This window comes from Pseudochaenichthys georgianus, chromosome 20 (genome assembly GCF_902827115.2).
Source record: "Pseudochaenichthys georgianus chromosome 20, fPseGeo1.2, whole genome shotgun sequence".
Lineage (NCBI taxonomy): Eukaryota > Metazoa > Chordata > Actinopteri > Perciformes > Channichthyidae > Pseudochaenichthys > Pseudochaenichthys georgianus.
The window spans coordinates 4,737,594-4,757,327 of record NC_047522.1 but is presented as its reverse complement, the minus strand read 5'-3'; the positions used below and the strand labels follow the sequence as shown (position 1 = coordinate 4,757,327).

The 19,734-nt window shown below is 39.3% G+C and overlaps 1 protein-coding gene across 1 annotated transcript in view; it reads right to left on the bottom strand.

The window, feature by feature from the left end:
• Nucleotides 1–2,480: 2,480 nt before the first annotated feature.
• LOC117465869 (receptor activity-modifying protein 3-like) overlaps nucleotides 2,481–19,734 on the bottom strand; it is a 30,088-nt gene continuing 12,834 nt past the window's right edge. Inside the window, exons 2-4 of the mRNA XM_034108933.2 lie at nucleotides 11,263–11,292; nucleotides 10,769–10,928; nucleotides 2,481–5,912 (exon numbers count right to left, since the gene is read on the bottom strand). Coding sequence (XP_033964824.1) covers nucleotides 5,657–5,912; nucleotides 10,769–10,928; nucleotides 11,263–11,292 — 446 coding nt within the window. The 3' untranslated portion in view covers nucleotides 2,481–5,656. The remainder of the gene's footprint in view (nucleotides 5,913–10,768; nucleotides 10,929–11,262; nucleotides 11,293–19,734) is intronic.

Genomic DNA, 19,734 nt, shown 5'->3' with positions numbered 1-19,734 from the left:
ACATTTCTTCTGCCAATTGCACGCAGCTGTAGAACAAGAAGCGCAGTGAAAAGACGTCACTTGGAAGGGGACATTTCGTTATTTGCTAATCTGTGTAGGGTCATTTAGCAACGAATGCTGTAGTGACGTTAAGAAATCACAAGGGCATATTCAACGATCAGCGTAGTTGAAGAAAAATGCAAAACTGGGAAAGAGTGGTTTATGGGGATGGAGGGGCAGAGTGGGAACTAAAGAGGGTGAAAGATTGAGAGGATGTCCTGTTTTGGGTCATGTGCTTCAGAGCCTTTTACTGTGGGAAAATGTACGTGTGTGTGTGTTTGTGTGGGGTCTGGTTGTGAGAACTGACTTTTGAAGGCCCACATTTCTTGTAAAGACATTTTTGATAGTCGGCGTGGTGACTTATAGTCGTTAGTGGATGTGCGGCTAGCAATGTAAGGGCCACATCTAGTCAATGTAAGTCAATACAATGTCCTCGCAAATTTAGAGGACCCCATTGTCGTGTGTGTGTGTGTGTGTGTGTGTGTGTGTGTGTGTGTGTGTGTGTGTGTGTGTGTGTGTGTGTGTGTGTGTGTGTGTGTGTGTGTGTGTGTGTGTGTGTGTGTGGTGTGTGTGTGTGTGTGTGTGTGTGTGTGTGTGTGTGTGTGTGTGTGTGTGTGTGTGTGTGTGTGTGTGTGTGTGTGTGCACAAACATGCCCAAGACTTAAACCATTAATTATAAAACTACAACATACAGCTTGACCCCTGTGGGGATCAGTCACACTGTGTACATTACATCTAAAATAGAACCATTTAAAAACATGAGCGTGGGTGTGCAGGCTGGGACAACAGGAAAAGAAAGGGAAATTTATTGCGGAAGCTGAGAAAACAGTAGCTCCCTTTAAAACATATACAGACTCCATATATTAGCCTTCTTTTCACTATCATGTGGTATCATATATGAGCTTTAATCATTGCAACGACATCAGGGTTGAAGATTTCCGTATTTGTCGCTATCTTTAACATATATTATTTATATCTGTCTTGTTTTAAATGTCATCTACCATGTTTTTTTGTGAAGCAGTTTTGAATTAGCTTGCTGTTCCAATGTGCTATATAAATAAACGTGCTTTGCCTTTATCACTACTCTACGCCCTCACTGATAATGTTCAGTTTATCCTCACAGTATATTATATAGCATATCTAGGACATGCATCAGAGTAGATATGCTCAAAACGATTCATGCGCAACCTGAAATGTTGTCATATCTGTGCACTGGTGTGTGTCAGTGTGCAGTCTCGGGTTGGACTGATAATAATAGCTGGTAATTAAAAGATAGAACATGTTTAATTAAGTTAACCATTTCTGCCATAAGGAAGGCTCTTCCTTTGTGTGCAGATTTCATATAGCAGGGACATGTAAGCATGTCGCAGAGGGCAAACAGACTGCAGGGTTTCTTTTTCAACTAAAAACACCACCAGCTGATTTCACTGATTTCATTCAGCTGGTGGTGATGAGCAACTCAGTGAGATCACCTGCTGAGGTGTCCTGATGTCCCTGCAAGAGCCAATAACATTCCTGACATTTAAGCATGAGTATATTTGAGAAAATAAGCAGGAATTCACTAGTTTCAATATTATAATGCAAGCAGAAAATAACTTTAATAAAGTGCCAGATACTGACATACACTTTGTAAAGCCACAGTTTAGCCACAGTTCTGCTCTCACACTTCCTTCAGTGCTTTTGGTCAAAACCGCTGGGTCAACCCACTTCCCTGTATTCTTCTGTCAACTCTGGGAAAAGCTTTAATATCCTTCCTGCTTTCAAGATGCTGGCCATGGAGGCGGCCATCCTTGAGGGCAACTGCACCGCAATGTGTCCCCTCGCCGTGAACTATTGTCTCCTCTGTTTGTGTCTCTAAACGTTGTTGTTTTGCCTCTCAAAAGAAACAAAAAACCCTTGTCTGGCTTCCTGGACAGTTTCAAATTGAATAAATATTGCCTGATATCTTGCTGTTTGTTTGTTTAGGTGGGGTCTGTAATGATACTGTGATTGTTTTTTTGGTCATTCAGTTGGACTTTTCCGGCTTTGTGTCGAGACTCGACAGCAATGTCAACATCATTGACCATCAGCCCCTGACAGTGCATTGTTTGACTCAGAGTTTATTTACATGATGCGATGATAACATTTAAGCCTACGTTGCTGGGTTTTTCTTTGTATTGTTTCAAGTTTGACACAGACACGTAGCAAATCAGTCATGGTTTAAAATGTTTGGCTCTTTGTATAAGTCGGGATAATACTGTCGTCTTAATAAGAGAATAAAAAAGGCTGAATGCAGGCACACAGAGTAAACTCTCCCAGGGCTTTCGTCTCCTCAAATGTTTGGACTGAACAAATTCGATGCATATTCCAACAGCACATATTCTCTGGGGTGGTATATTTGTTTTCCACCTCATTTAAGAAAAGGAGAAATCATTTTAAAAATAAAGACACAGAGTCAGAAAGAGTATGATACAATTTTAAAGTGATGACAGCAAACATCGTTCCTTTGTGTCCCAAACCTTTTTCTTTTTTGGAGTCATACTTGACTTAAACGCTATTTCCAAGATGGAAACTTGCAAATATAATTGTTGGCTTTGTATCAACAAGGCACAACAGAATGCGGGAAATCCAAATGAATTAATCGTCTTTTTCTACGCCATCATACAGACAATTTAAATGGATTTTTTTGTCTAGCTTCTTTCTATTTTCTATGTACCTTGCTGTTATATCCACTTATCTGCTCGGCCTCTACTGAATAAGTCATTAACGCGGTTTATCTAACAGGCATATCTGTACTATTAACTCCTGTCTCATTGTTTAAAAGCAGTACCCTTTTCGCAGAGCATTGTTTCAGAGGGTTGAAACAAAGAACGTAGGTAAGTAAAAATAATATAATAATAAAAATAAAATAAATAAAAGTAGCTGAAATGCAGCTAATAAGCTACAAAATCTTTCCCCATTTTGAAATCACTCAGTTTGTAGAAAAGCAAATACTTTGGGAGATTATTAGTACAAGAGCACTAAAGGTTTATTCAACATAAAGTGTCTTCGTTAAAGCAGCGATAACTTCTAATCAGACCGAACAACTGATAACTCCTATCAGCAGCAGTGCCTTAACAATCAGTAAATATTAAATGTTATTATCGTTTTGTAAACTTACTGTCATTGTAAATGTGAAAACAGAAGTGAATATGCATAGTTTCATTTTTTTGCAGAGACAATTTTAGTTTCACGCTCCTTTGGCACCATGCATATTGGATACATCAGATTGGTTAAACAGAGCCAGTGTTACTTTCGTATGGACTCCAGATCAAGAAGCAAACTGGGACATCGAGCGTCTGGGTTTAATAATGGCCTTGTATATAATATAAGTTAAATAATTCAGTGAGCAGATCTTCAAAGTTGTAATATTTACACGTTGATGAAAGCCAGTTGTCTTTTAATCCTACACAGACACTTACTTTTACACGACACAAACTGAAAAAGGATTAGGATATGCAGGTTTGATTCATGAGCAAATTCTAAGCAGTTTTGTGTCATTGGGGAAATACCTACTGGTTTTCAATAGTAGGTTACACAAAAACAATGCTACTTTATAAACTCCCAAGAAAGTCAAGTCTACAAGGAGTCTTAAAAACTAAAGGAAGGCCGTCTGAATCAAGTATGGGAACTCCACTGGTAACAATGTAAAATTACTCAATGGAGAGGTAACAGATCGTAAATACATTAAATGGCCACACCAGGGGGGAAAAATGGCGACCACAGATGATCTCAAAGTGGGATTTGATTTTATGAAAAGCATTTTACTTCCTCTACTGGCAAAATCTCAAAATCAGTGCACAGTTTAAATATTTGTTCCATTAAAGTACATATTTATACATCGAAAATGGGTACATTCAATTGTATTGTATCACATCATAACGGAGTGTTTTGTGAAATACAATTAAAGGAGGCCAAAAGATGCAAGTGGCATTGTTTCTAACATAGATTATAGAAATATTAAGTTAATGTCATTGTGATTTAATCTGAACAATTGATGCAAAATAAGATCTTTTCTGGCAATAAAACATATAAATTAACAACGTTTTTCCATGGTTTACAAATGGTTTACAAGCGTTGGCAAGGTTGTTGCACTTTTTTAGATGATTGTGAATTACAAAAGAAATGAATGCATTTGATTGTGCAGAAGATACATATACATTGATTCACAAACAAAAGCTGAGAAACATTGCATCACAAAGAAACCTGTAGCAGTACATGTTAACTTGCTTTTTCTACAAAAGGAAGAAGCGCAACCAGTTATTTTAAGACAGATTTAATCAGTTTCCACAGACAAAGATTGGCAGGCGAGGAGCGGACAAACAGACATTGACGCGTTATGCTTTGGAAGAAAATAAAAAAGCAATGCTTGGTTTAGTTTGCCTCGTGGCTGTTAGGGACTGCAGTTCAAAGAACCAGCGAAGTGGGAACATTAAATGAAGCCTTCCCCTAAAGGAATTCACTTCAAAGCATCAGTGTGTACTTCTCACTAGGGAGGCGGTGCAGATACAGTAGACAACACAGAGAGCAGAACTGTACAGTGTGAGGTCTCAATTGCAGTCCATAGTTCCATTGAGAATCCCTCTTAGTATTTTATTCAACAGTATCTGATAACTGACTGTTATAAAGCAGTCCGTGGAGGCTCAGGTAAGTCACACAAGAAATTCCCCAAATATATGAATCATAGTGTTGCTGTGTCTTTGGGTTGCACACCAGTGTATCCTCTTCCAGTAGTGACAGTCTATTCAGTAACTCAACAATACGATACAACTTGAGGAATCAATATAAAGTCCAGATGTGGCTTGTTTTTTATCCAAGCCATCAGAAAATATCATGTTAAAATATTTAACAAACGGTGTCTTCTGGGAATCTAATTTCCCACCAGTTTAGACTTGCCTCTGACGCTTGGTGGATGCTTTGGCCTTCAGCGACGGTTCAGTGCTCAGACAAGAATCTCCGAGGTCAACGGTCCGGATCCATGAGCTTTGAAGAATACACACAGATTTATTGGATCCCTGCTGGTCAATTTACCCAATAAGTGTTGTCAAACGACCTAACTCCTCTGTGTCCTAAAGGGATAGTTCAACAATCAAGAAAATGGGTTTAAGAATTAAATGAGAAGATTGACACTCCTCTAATTCAAATGTTCTAAATGAAGAAAGGTACTGTTAGCAGCTGGTTAGCTTAGTTCAAGAATGGAAATAATGGGAAACAGCTAATATGGCTTTATACAAGCTCCCTTATTGACACTTTTCTCATCCGAAACAAAAGCGAAACAGTGTTAATTCACAAGGGGTTGTGTTGCCTCTGTTACCAGTCACAAAATAAATCAAAGTAGTAAAGAATCAACTGTAGAATTGAAATATTTGATAAACATGTTGAGTGACAGTATATCAACGTCAGAACTGTGAGAAAAACCTCAAGAAAACACAACTTTGCAACTGCCTATGTCTGGTTTGCAGAGCCACTTATGGGGTATTTTGACCAACTGAAGCAATCTCCCAACAACTCTGTGCACTCCTTTGTATATAAATGTTTTAATGGAGTAGGTTGGGACCTTGAATTCTGTCTTTCTTCTCCCTCCACTTCCGTCTTCCTCTTAGGTCAGGATATCGCTCCTCTTGCTGCACCAGACCACCAGGGCGATCATGGCCAAAGTGAGGAAAACTGGAACGAGGATGAGGATGGTTAACGTGTCGTCGGGCGGGTCCACCCATACAACGTGCTCCAAGGTGCAGTTGGAGAAAAAGTGCTTGTGTATGTGGATGATGTAGCTCTCTACCAGCGGGTTGGGCCAGTAGCAGCTGACGATGTTGGACTTTGTCTCCGTGCAGAAGGTGAAGCGGTGGTACTCACTGGGGAGAAACACGGGAGGAAGAGAGAGGGAAAGGATTTGATTAAAATCACACTTCTATTTTAGGTATCCCTGGAGTGTCAGACTTTTAATCTTAATACTTTTAGGGTACTTAAATGGACACAGTTCAAGGGATGAAACTACTGATTTGCATATAATGGTAGAGGTGGACAGTTACCCATTTATTAAATGAATAACACCACGTCACACAACCCTTTAAACCCCTACTATGGTTGGGCTTGAATTAATCAAAGATATGATGGTTTGGTAAGTAATCCATCATTGTGCCTGGCATTATTCTGCCTTTTACTTCGATTTGGCCCAGGCCCACTACTCTTCTCCGTTTCAACAGGCGATCACTGCCTTCATGGAGATTCAAGGCTTAGAGCTCTGCTTTGATGAATCCATTCAGCCAGCCGAAACCCCTCTTTCCTGAATCCTCAGTCCTCTAGGTCCAGATTTGTTTCTCATTACATCCAGTGCATTCTCACCAGCAGAACAGTGAATGGAACAATAGTTATATTGTCTATAAACCCCTAAAATGGGTCTAAATCCTATGGATAAAATGCCTTGTTTACATCATTTGGATGTAAAGCTGTAGAATTTATGAGAAATAAAAACTAAAACGAAGGCACAGCCGGTAAAACGCATGTTATCATTGTTCAGCTTTACAATGCCTAAAAAGGCAGTTACTTGTTGGAAATTGGATTCAGACCAGAATTTGACCTTTTTGACATATGTCAAATATATTCTACAATAAATGTGTTGATTAGGAGAAACATTCCAGGAGCTATAAACAAAAACAAACAAGCTGCATTAATCAGACGCCTGTACGTAGCCGGAGAGACAAACAAAGGGCATCAAGTACTGCCTGTTGTTATAACTGAAGAAAATACACACATATAAACGTTAGTGTTGACAATCAATCTCTGACTCTGATAACTTAACATAATGTCAAATGCTATATGTATTCACCACTCCTCTAATGACATAATATATGGAAATGTTTATGCTGCCGCCCTCTGTACTGCACATATATAAGGCTCTGACGTCAAGCTGTAACCATTGATTTGAAAGACATTTACTTAAGTGCTGCAAATCAAATAAACCCTGCTGCCTGGGGACATATGTATTGTGTGTGCTGATATAAAGATATAGGATAGTGCATTGCGGGCAAGGAGGCACAACAGGCCAGTGATAACAACAGTGTTTGCTGAGAAAGGCTTCCTGTGAAATCTGAACTCAGCCAAAGTATATTAATAAACCCTCGTGAAAGCTCAAATGTTCATGTGGAAACTGCAATACAAAGTGTTGCACTATTTGGATTGAAGCCCAAATTGCAGTTTTTAGATCCCCTATGCATAATCATATCAAATCTTTTCTAAAAAAGTGATTTACGTCACTGCCAAGAACTTCAGACAAATACAGCAAGGGACTGTTTGGGGAGTGAAGAAAATAAAAGGATGGAAAGAAATACATTAAAAAACGATCAAAATGCAGCACGGAGGACTGTAGGGACAGACTTTTGAAGTTATTTCCCAGATGTAATACATAGCAGCTAACAGGTTTTCAACTGCATTATATACAATGCATTACATAACTTTGATAAAAACCACAAACACAGAACAGGCTCATTCTTTGCCTGATATATTTGTGCATGCATTCACAGACATGCCCTTTTTTTTAATGAAAATAAGCCTATATTTGTTATAATAGTGTCTAATATGGAGTTTTCCTCAGATTGTCATTCCATAACTCCTCATGGAAACCCATAGTGAATCCTACACAAATAAAACTGCCTGGGGGGTTTGTAGCTCTGGAAGGCAAGATAAGATAATGTTCAACGGCTGATAAACTAAATGGAAATATAAATGGTGCACCTCCAAATATGCATTATGACTGACTCCACTTCGAGCGATAGAATTACTAACAAAGAACTGCTAACAGAGCACTTATATACTAATAAAGGACAGGCTCATCTATAGCCAGTTGAGTAGCACTTGAAATACTTGGCTCTATGAAACCTGATGTACTTATATGATTCTGTTTTCTTCAAGGTTGTGGTCGAATGTACTTATTGTAAGTCGCTTTGGATAAAAGCGTCAGCTAAATGCAATGTAATGTAATGTAATGTAATGTAATGCTATTTGAATACTTTGACTTTGTATATCCGCATCCATTTCACCCAGTTTGACCCTCTAAAACTGATAGCTGTGCTCACTGGTTAATCAGATTAATGTTAGTACAAGCTGTCCTGTAATGAAATTCAACAGAATGAGGCCAAACTTGGTTGGGACTTACCCTACTATAACACCATGTGAAAAACAGTGCATCATTCTATCATTTCAATCATTAAATGTTCTCTCCCTCCATGGCAGGCCGCTTACAGTTGTAACAGTCTCCTGCCAGTAGTGCGATCCACATAACCCACTTAAAATTAGGCTTACTCATCCAAATGGTCAATTAGTTGTCATGAGTTGCAGCAGGAAAAAGCTCTGATGACTTTAGAGCAGCATCTGGTCGGCACAGGGGCAGAAGATAACTCCTGATAGTACACATATGTAATATAAAAGGGTCCAAATAGACAAACACTGCTGTTCCTCAACATAAGGCTGCCTGCTCCTGAAGCTGTAAACCACACAGGGCAGACAATCAATATGTTATTAGACGTAAATGATTAAAGTGCGTTGAATGTACCCACTGTGGTCTGTTTACACTGTTTGTTTGGCTGCAGCTCAGTTGGAACCAAAACAGTCATGTTGTCCTATCACTGCAGAGAGGCCCGGGTCATTCTCCAATGAGAGGAAGCCTTGCAGGGGTCGATGCTTGTTCAAACACGAGGCCCCTCGCTCCAGCCTTCTCACCACTCGCTACATCGCTCTCACTCTTTCTCTCATGCCTTCTTATCATTTTCTTCAAGGCTCTAAAGTAGGTTGCTTCCAAGAAACTCAACGTATCCTCCGGTCATGTAAATGAAGTATCATACACAAATTCACCCAAATGAATAATTCCTGTCATAAAAATGTGGACGTATGCAGGCAGAGTTCCTGGAAAGTCATGCAGCGTTTCCCACTCGATTATGGCTATGAAACAATCTTTGTTTTTATAGTTAGTGCCCTGAGGTGGTTCCTGGATGTTCCCAGAGCTAGACATGAAAACACTGGTTCATGTTTGCCTGACATACTCTTCATGTGGTTGATCTTATCTTAAGGTTGCTGTTCCTTTATCCCACATTTCAAATTGCCTTTCATTCATAATCACTGAAATAGATCGATGTGTGAAAGTGTCATAAATAAACATTGCTTCTGGAAATCAGCATGTAGGTCTGACATTCCCTCGAGAGAAATATTGGCTTAAAAAGAAGAACAGAAGAAGGGTGACGGATGGGGAAAGCAGGTGGCTGTTCTTCCCAGAAATCTTCAAACTTTGCTCACAAATCTGTGACTCAGATGACTTTGACGTTGATTTTAAGCTCCCATGTACACAAGAAACTTCTCCCTCCCCTTCTGGCTCTTCAGTTCAAGGAAAGAGGTCAGAGGTGAGTGGAAGGAATGAGTTGAGAGCTGGATAAAGATAGATGCAGATGGGTGGTCAAGGCTAATGGGTCAATGTGTCAAAGGGCAGATGCTTCGTAGAAAAACAGAACTGGTTTTGGGAATCAAATCTCCAGCTGTTCTCCCACCCACAGACTACCAGCCAGCTGCATGAGGTCGAAATGGATAACAGTTTTCTTTCAAACGTGTGTTTATTGTTTTTTTAAAGTCCACCTGTATGACAACCCCCTAGCTTATACTTCAAAAATAGAGCGCTCAGACATGAAGACAAAAGTATTTGAGAAAAGAAGAGGGATAAAGATAAGAGCTTGAAAATACGGGCGGCTTTTTAGTGTCCAGATGTCCAGATTTATTTCATGGCTTTCTACTGGTTGACACGTTTGCTCTGCAGTCACTCGTAATAAGCTGTACTGGTCGATTAATGTAAGGAGACAGTTTAATTTGACTCCTGTGTGTAGAGCAGATAACTGTCTACTAATCTTACCGGCAGCAGTTCATTTTAGGGCACATCTTTGGGCTCTCCATAACAGGAAATGAGCTTTTTCCGTGTTGCAGGCCAATTTTGGTGTCTCAATAATTAGGCCACCATTTCATGGCAAGCACACCGTAACCTATTTTAAGAATGAATTAAACAGGTGCAGTTATTTCCACGCTGTAGGGCCGAAATCTCCATAAGAAGATGAAGTAGGAGTAGCATTGCATGTTGCCGCTCATAATCCATTTTGGGAATATAATAAAATCAGGTTACTGGCAGTGAGAAATGCCTCAAAATACAATTAGCACTGAGCTGATTCTGTGAGTGTGGGTGTTTGTCTAAATGAATTGCGCTGCTACATGTGATGCGACAAATACATATATGCAAAGGGAAGCAAATATATATTAAGGCATTATTCGGATACACCGATTCGTCATCAATTGACAATTTGCCACACGTGTTGCCACCTTCTTTAGCTCAGTCTTTACAGTAGGCAGAAACAATGAGGATAATCAGAAAAAGTCAATATTCTGAGGATTATTTTTTATATGTAATCATGAGATATTCAGACTTTCAATACCAACAGTAAGCATTAAATTAAACAGCCAAAGCAGCAAAAGGAACAATATCTTCATGCAATATGACCCAACGCAATTCTGAATGAAATGTTCTCACTGTTGAAATGTCCTGTATATTTCCACTGGGCCTATTCATTTATAGGATCATGATCATTTACACAGCTCCATTATTTGATTTCATTTGCTAATTAGTTTTGCTTGCAGCTAACAAACACAGTATATAAATAATATATATAAAATATGTTTGTACCTGATGAAGTGTGTGAGGTTACACCAGTAATGTGGCTCTATGTGACCCATCTCCCGCTTGAAGTCCTCTCCACAGACCTCCACCTCCCACTGCAGACGGGACTCATTGCAGGGTTTCCTCGGCCGGGGGGGAGTGGGCTCTATGTTGATACTGTCAGTGGCTGAGAAGAAGAAGAAGAAGAAGAAGAAGAAGAAGAAGAAGAAGAAGAAGAAGAAGAAGAAGAAGAAGAAGAAGAAGAAGAAGAAGAAGAAGAAGAAGAAGAAGAAGAAGAAGAAGAAGAAGAAGAAGAAGAAGAAGAAGAAGAAGAAGAAGAAGAAGAAGAAGAAGAAGAAGAAGAAGAAGAAGAAGAAGAAGAAGAAGAAGAAGAAGAAGAAGAAGAAGAAGAAGAGCATACGTCACATATCCCCATTTGTGTGGGATAACTCTGATAAATAGTGATGACAGAAAAGTAACTGAAATGAGACATGACAAAGATGGATGGATGGATTCCTTACCTGACAACCCTCTTATCATCCAGGCATTGACTGTGAAAAAAAAGAAAAGATTATGAATTTAGAGTGATTAGAAACAGCTAGGTTCCCACGTGTTAATTAACAAGTAAATAAGACCATCATCTGATAGAAATTAACTTATTGGGTTCAAAATGTATTACAAAACAAAATCCTTTTCTTGCATCTAACTCAATCTGTTGCATTAAGTTACTGCTAATTCAAACCTCACATTGCTCTTGTTTCACATTTAAAGCTTTGCTTAAGTGCACTACATGAAAGCTTTTTTTGTAAAGCAACTATATAGACTTCGCTATAATTTCATAAAATCAACATGCGCACTTTGTGACGACCTACTTCCAGGTGGATTAGCTGATCACATTTCATGCAGTAATCCCAGAAGAGATAACAGCCAAGGTGAGCTGTCAGAAAAGCAGTTCCAGACAACAGGTTTTTTTACTAAAGGGAACCAGCACTTCAAAACCAATATCAAGGTAAACAACAGCTTTTACCACGCAATTCTGTTAGATGGAAGACTACAAGCACATGGCTTAGCAAGGTGTGCAATTTTCCTAACCCTATCATTGCCTGAGATCCAATGCACTTTCAACTAGCGGCAAAACGATTCCCATCAGCCTCTCGACAGGCATAAAAGACCATAGCTTGTACTTTCATGTGAAAAGTGATGGTGCTTTTGGACTACAGATAGCCAACAGCCAAGAAGAGCAGGATTCATACACCACTGTCTTTTGTTTCAATTAGTTAGAGGAGAATCCAATTGACAAATAAGAACGAAGACCATCTGAACTTTGTGTTTATAATCCATTTTAGTGAACATTTTCATGAATAACTGAAAGAAAACATCATTATGTTCAGTCTTTCGGTGAACACCCAGCAAGGAAAGAGAAAAACAGAGATTGATCGTGATAAAAAAATGTATATCCCAATGATACTCCTCCACACAAAAGGGCATCCATCACACAAATTCCCTTTTTCCCCACCTAGCTTTTTTCCCAAGCTCTTGCACACGGCAGCTCCTTTTTTACCGCAACAGAGTGTTATAGATGACGGAAGCTAAACATGCTGCTGCACAGGAAGGTGTATCTGCCTTTGAAGTGTCACACTTACAAAGTGGAGAATCTGTCTGTAGGTCAGCGGTTCCCAACCTTTTTCAACTCGGGGCCCACTTAGGAATACAAAAAAAATGTGCGGCCCACATTCAACCATAAACCATACGGAGGCTAAATAAAGTTCTGAGAACATGTGACACGTTGTTAATCCAGAACAGACAAGGACTGTAATGACCGTTGCTAAGGAGGATCAAGAAAGAGAAAGGAAAAGAGGTTAAAATAAAAAAAAATCTTAATATCATACTTCTTCCGTGATGGCTTCCACAGGATTGTTGACATCCTCGTTGATTCATCTTCTTATTATACACACATGCATTTCCTAACATTCGGTCTATATGCTGTAAAATGTATTATCTCTTCGATTTACACACGGCATCTATTGTACGTCTGTCCGTCCTGGGAGAGGGATCCCTCCTCTGTTGCTCTCCCTGAGGTTTCTCCCATGTTTCCCCTTAAATTGTGGGTATTCTCTGGAAGTGTTTCCTTGTACGATGTGAGGGTCTAAGGACAGAGGGTGTCGTATTGTCATACTGATATTCTGTACAAACTGTGAAGTCCACTGAGACAATATATATATATATATTGGGCTATATAAATAAACATTGATTGATTGATTGATTGATTGATTGATTGATTGATTGATTGGTTGATTGATTGGTTGATTGATTGATTGATTGATTGATTGATTGATTGATTGATTGATTGATAATAATGAAAATGTTTCCACACAAATCATAATGTTTTGCAAATTATTTGGCAGCAAATATTGAATTTACATTTACACCCTTTAATATGTTATTTGGGCTTTTAGATGAAGACCACACACAGTTAATAAATACAACTATTCCTCTGGCGAAGTCAATCAAGGAGTAATCTTAATTCAGAGTGTTTGAAGAGTAGATTAAAATTACAATTTATTTTGAAAAAAATTATTGCCACAAAAAACCAAAGGGTGGCTCAACACGCCATGAAATGGGAACTAATTAGCTCTAACGAAGAGTGGGATTAAAGGAACAATACATATGTTTGCCATGTTGTTTTTTGGTGGTATTTGGTTGTCAACCTATTTTTGTTTGTGAAATGTTGAAGTTATCCTACTGGCTGTATCTTTATTTCTTCTGTTTTTGTTTTTTTGTTGTCTGAGATGGGAATGTCATGTTAAAACTAATTAAAATTAAAAATGTTTTAATTATTTGACGGCCCACTTGCAATGCCTTGCCAGGCCCACGGTTGGGAACCGCTGCCTTAGGTGATCTTCTACGTAATATACACAGAACAATATTTGAGTCGATTTTGACCTGGTTTCAATGTATCTATACTTTGATTTGGTTTTGTATTGTTTCACCTGGTTTAACAGATGATTCGGAAGAATAGGCTGATATTTTGTTATTTTTCTTTCTTGTTAAGAGTTAAATTATTGGATTGATAGACACTTCTGTGTGCTAAATATAAAGCTACAGCTAGCTTAGCATGAAGACTGGAAACAAGGGGAACAGTTAGACTTGTTAAATCTCTAAATCTCACTATTTAATACTTTATATCTTGTTTATCAGTAAAAGAATGTAAGTGTAAAAGGGTGGTGTTTTAGTGAGTGGTTGACATTTTTAAAAAGCCTTGGGGAAACCTTAGCGAATTGTGCTACATTTGAAGATTGAGAAAGTAAGTTAACATCACAGAATCCATTGTTGAATTTCAACAAAGGAGGACAAGGCTAGTAAAAGCTTTTCTATAAGAGACATTGACTTCTCAGGCAAGCTGTTTCAGAAGGGGATCTGAGTTTGGAGTCACGACAAGTCATCGTCGTTCTTTAGACGGTATAAGGAGACAGATAAGGGCGCTGTCTAAGAATCCCCAGTTAGACGTAAATCAAAACTCATCTATTTCTGTATTGTTATCGAGAAGCTAGGCATTAAATACAATTCTTGTCTTCCCTTCAGACACAAAGAGACAGAAAGTCATTTCTCAAGAGTACCACAAAATATGTAATTCTTGTCTGCTAATCAATTGATCAAATCCAATGTCATGGAAGATTACAGAGCACTCAAAGTTGAACGTTTCCCAACTTCATAGCCTGTCTTTCAGCCGTTTGGTTCGCACAGGACTACTTTTGCATTTAATTTCTCTTGATAATAAGCCTCATGCAAGCTGGTCCAAAAATAACATCTCATATATAACAGTCAACATGAATACATCTTGACTACATCATCTCCTGTGAGGCAACAATCAGCAAAACCAAATATCCCACATGTACTCTTTCGACAAGCACTTAGGGAAGCACAAGCTCTGCAGCAACATTATAAAAAAAGGTTATGCCTCGACGAGATGATGTTACTCTGATCACATTTCGCTTAACATCAGTTGGAAAAAGCAGTTCCTAAATCTGAAAGTATAAAGTGGCTTTTATCCTTAAACACAAATGGTGAATGCTTTTTTTCTTGTTTGTATACGATAATCATATGCTGTTGACAAAAAGACCAGCCTAGGAAGCTTGTCTTCTAAGTTATTAATAGTCATAATTAATCACAAGCAGGATGGAGCCACTGATGAAAATAAGCTAACAGCAGGATTGCCTTCAGCATGATCTCTGTCTGTCTGTGTCTGTGTAGTCTCTCCCAGCCAAATCTTTTTTCTTGTTTTGTATCTATGTCTACGCCGGGATCCGGAGTCGAGGCTGATCCTCTTGCTGTAGTCCTGTGTCTTGGATCCTCCATCCTGAGTTCTGGATTAAGTCGTGGACTTCGGGTCGTGGCTGAACCTGTCTCTGCGGTCCTGCCTTGGGTCTCGTCATGCTGCTTCCCTGATGGCTTCCACAGGATTGTAGCTGACATCCTCGTGGATTCATCTTCTTATTACAGACATGTATTTCCTAACATTCGGTCTATATGCTGTAAAATGTATTATCTCTTCGATTTACACACGGCATCTATTGCACGTCTGTCCGTCCTGGGAGAGGGATCCCTCCTTGTTGCTCTCCCTGAGGTTTCTCCCATTTTTTCCCCTTAAACTGTGGCTTTTCTCTGGAAGTTTTTCCTTTGTGCGATGTGAGGGTCTAAGGATAGAGGGTGTCGTTTTTCTCATACTGATATTCTGAACAATCTGTGCTGTTGTATTTGCTGTAGGCTATTTTTATTATATGTACAGAACTTTGGCTCGACGAAAAAATCGTTTATAAATGTGCTATATAAATAAAACTTGATTTGATTGATTTGATTTGATCTCTGCACAACTGCGGGGGAAGTTTTGAAATAACATCTTATCTTTCCGCTCTGTGAACTGAGGGAACACAAACATATTTGGCATCAGCTTGAGTCTGTGTGTATGTGAGAGATTTGGTTTTAAAGTTGGACAGTGATTCTTGCCAGAGTTCGAATTATAACAGCTTGGTGGATCTCTCATCTTGCGGTGCGTGACAGTTTGCCAAATGAATAGCAGTCTGGATTAAGATTTCTGAGTTGTGACTACAGCAATATTTCCTGCTTGTAAAGTAGCTCCAGCTAATGTGTGAGCAATCAAATGTCCATTTACACAAGAAATAGACACGGATGAATAATTAGAAATGTAAGGAAAATAAGATAATACGCTAATATCGTGAGTTAGACAAGAACATTGATTCTTCAGTGAAATATAAAGCTATGAGAGTATCTTACCTCAGCATAAACACTGGAAACACAGAGAAGCTAGCTTATCCGATAGAGATAGCTAAACGGCTGTTGGCTATAGCTTCATAAGAACAGCATTAGCCTACCTGTTTAGCTCTCTACAATAAAGCAATGTTTGCTTCCCACATTATCAATATATCGGTTGTTGTTTTTTTGTATCATTTCAGCTTAATTTTGGTCTTTGTTACAAGACAAAATAAACATAATGCTTATGGAAACAACACTGATAGGAGCAGCAGTGTGAGAAACCAAACTATAAAGTCTGATGGCCTTAGTAGTTTGGCTTTAAGAAAATGTGCATAGAACATACACTATGTATATTGTCTGTTTATATGGTCTTATAGCACAGAGCTCACCAGTAGGGATTTTCAAGACAAATTGCCAGTATCAGCCTTCCTCGGTAGCCTCTCTTATCCTCTGCAGAGGGGATACAAAGCTCCAAAGCAATTTATCTGTAGCTGCCTCTACTACCATGAACACGTATATGCTGTGAGTTGTAGATTGTAGCAATGTCTTCACAATTTACAAAACCACAAGTGTCCATTTGCAGTAACTCTATGTGAAAGCCATTTTCTAATTGCATGAGCTGAGATGTGAGAAACAGATGATTGATGTCTGTGTTCCTCATATAGGCCTTTTACTACTTAGAAAATTAAAAAATTAAAAAGTAATCAATTTGACATTAATGAATACATACTGACAGCCTCTCATTGAAACTGCAATTTCATCTTATACAATCATTACATCTCTCATCAGCCACATGTGGATTTCTAATTTTACCCTTTCACTTATTTTTCATCAGTTTCCTCTTCATTGTGTCACGGTCCAAACGGTGTCCCTGTTTGTTCCCCTGTGTGTGTGTGTGTGTGTGTGTGTGTGTGTGTGTGTGTGTGTGTGTGTGTGTGTGTGTGTGTGTGTGTGTGTGTGTGTGTGTGTGTGTGTGTGTGTGTGTGTGTGTGTGTGTGTGTGTGTGTGTGTGTGTGTGTGTGTGTGTGTGTGTGTGTGTGTGTGTGTGTGTGTGTGTGTGGAGAGGGTGTGGTTTCCCTTGCAGGCAGCAGCCTGATTGCTCTCACCTGGCCGTCCGACTCAGCTGTCCCTCACCATCTAATCAGGACACAGCTTATCTACTCCAGTCTCCCAGCAACTCACCGCCCGCCAGATTGTTTTCTACACCAGTGGCATGACATCCTCCTGGCTGCCCATTCAGTTATCCTGTCTGCGTGTAATTCCGTACTTTTGGTAACTTGTGTTTCCAGTGCAATCCCTCTGCCATCATCCATCAGAGCTTCCAGCCAACCTGCCTGCTTCTTCCTGCATCATACCTGCCTGCCTAGTTATCAGTCCAGCCTGAACTGCCTACCTCCACTCCGGACCTCCATAATCACCAAACCTGCCGGAGTCTCCGAAACAATAAACCATTTAAACATCTTCAGTCATTGCCTGCGCCTGGGTCCTGTTTAAAACATAATCTTAACACATTGAGGTTCATAGTTATGCTAATGATTTGTTTCATGGCCACTGAGGACGACGCAGTTCTAAGATTGAACCAAGCTTTTCATGACCACATCAGTTATGATTATAAAATGAGGAAACCCTTTTTCATCAAAGTTTTTTTTAACATCATAGCAAAATTACCATTTTAATAGCTTATTCAATGAGAGTTTCTCTGGCTTTTGTGTTGTCAAAAGGATGCTTAATTTGAGAATACACTAAAAGGAGTATTTCTAGAGCAGCAGCTAGCTCTTTAAAGACACAAACTTATTCAAACTGGCATTAAGTGTAATCTTCGCCCTTAATGAAAGGAAGGAAATAATTACCCTTCAGGATATTCATTAGATTCTCTGCGTGTGGTGGTTTAAAATTAGCAAGGCGCTGACATGCTACAATTATTTGCTTCCTTCAAGCCTCCAACAAAAATCCATGAAAAAAACACTTCCATTCGTGCAGAGTTATTATAGACAGATATGTACTTGTTGATAATACCAAACCAATATTTCAACTAGATCTGTTGAGTCATCTGAAATGTAGCCTTAGCACTAAATTATAACAGCATAAATCTTGTGAATTATGTCGGCCAAGCAGAGCTATTTTGAACTCGACGGAAACTAAATCAATTTATTTAAGTGTGTTACACGCTGGTTGACAGGCTGCCAGTCCAGGGCCTGCTCAGTTGGCATGCTGTCATCCACTGGCCTGTTAGGCTGTCAAGATAAATATAGATAAGAGGGAAAAGGAAAGGAAGGAAAGGACATAAATTGCCATCCATGTCCAAAACATAAAGCAAATGCATGATGTCTGTCAGTGCTTGTTTAACTACCTCCACCCTATTGTTGTACTTCCTCAACAGTATCATCAGTACAACAAGGTACCAGTGGATGGGAGGGTTCATAATAACGGTCAGATTTAAAGGAGGCCTATCATGCTATATTTGAATAATATACTGTAGGGCCATATCTATAAGGTATATTTATACGTTTTTTTTTTCAAAATACCAAACAGATCATGCATTTTAGCCATGCCTCATTTTGCTCTATTTTCCTCTCCTCCACCCTGTCTTTGCATGTGCTGCAGCTGACCACGCCCCCCTGCAAAGGAGGGGGCCAAGTTATGAGCGTCATGTTACCATGCGGTTACCAGCGCCATATAGAGAGTGAGACTCTGTCTAATAGTGAGACTAACATGTTCTTATTTCTATCTATATGGCGCTGGCTGTTACCATGCCACGGCAACCGCTCATTCCCCTGATAGGTGTAGAGTTGGCCATATAGGCGGAGCTCCTCGTCACTGACGTCAGACTATTTTCAAATCTGTATCAGTCTGTATCAACTCCGTTCCAGCCCCGTTTTTTAGAGATTTGGGTATGGAGGAAAAGAGAGAGGGTTGTGTTTTCTGATTCTTGGTGAGTTCCCTGACACACCAGGGACACATATTCATGTATAAAAGACGTACAAAAGTGCATTTTGCATGATAGGTCCCCTTTAATTAAAAGAATTTTTGCATTTGGCTGCACTTTTTTATGACACTACACCATCTTGTGTTTAAACACACGGTAAGAAGGAATAATGCATCTCAGATATGAAGGTTTTATCTGATTCCGTTTCTGTGCCTACAGCATTAGTTTAGAATCTGAAAAACAAAGAAGGACAATAAACCAGGCGTCCTTTTCCATCTTTCTCTTCCTGCTGCACAATTTTTCTCGACTGTCTTTCTACGCAGAGGGTGAGGGATAGTGAAGGGGGAGAGAAATGCACGGTGACATGTTCAAATGTGTCGAGAGCCTTGGACAAAATAATAACCAGAGCTGCACAGTACTTTTGCAATCCATCGCCTCAGTTATGCCAATTTAAAACCTGTGCTGTGTTGATGTACATACACCAGCAGTGAAGACAACTTCTGAACAGATTGCGAACATGTGAGACGATTCGAAGGCTCATTTTAATCTGCAAACACTCAGCACTCATGAATAACACCCTGACCTTCCACATAACTTTGAAGATCATTGAGTTCTTGGCCTTTCAAGGCCATGCCCCCCCCCGTGTCCAGCATCTGCAGAAACACAACTGAAACAAGCCAGATCAATGAAGAGAACACAACCCTTCAAAGGGAAATATTTATTTTGTTTTCAAGGCCAGAAGGCAGCATAGAGATAGCATGGTTACCTCGGTCAGAATATAGATCAAATAAGACTT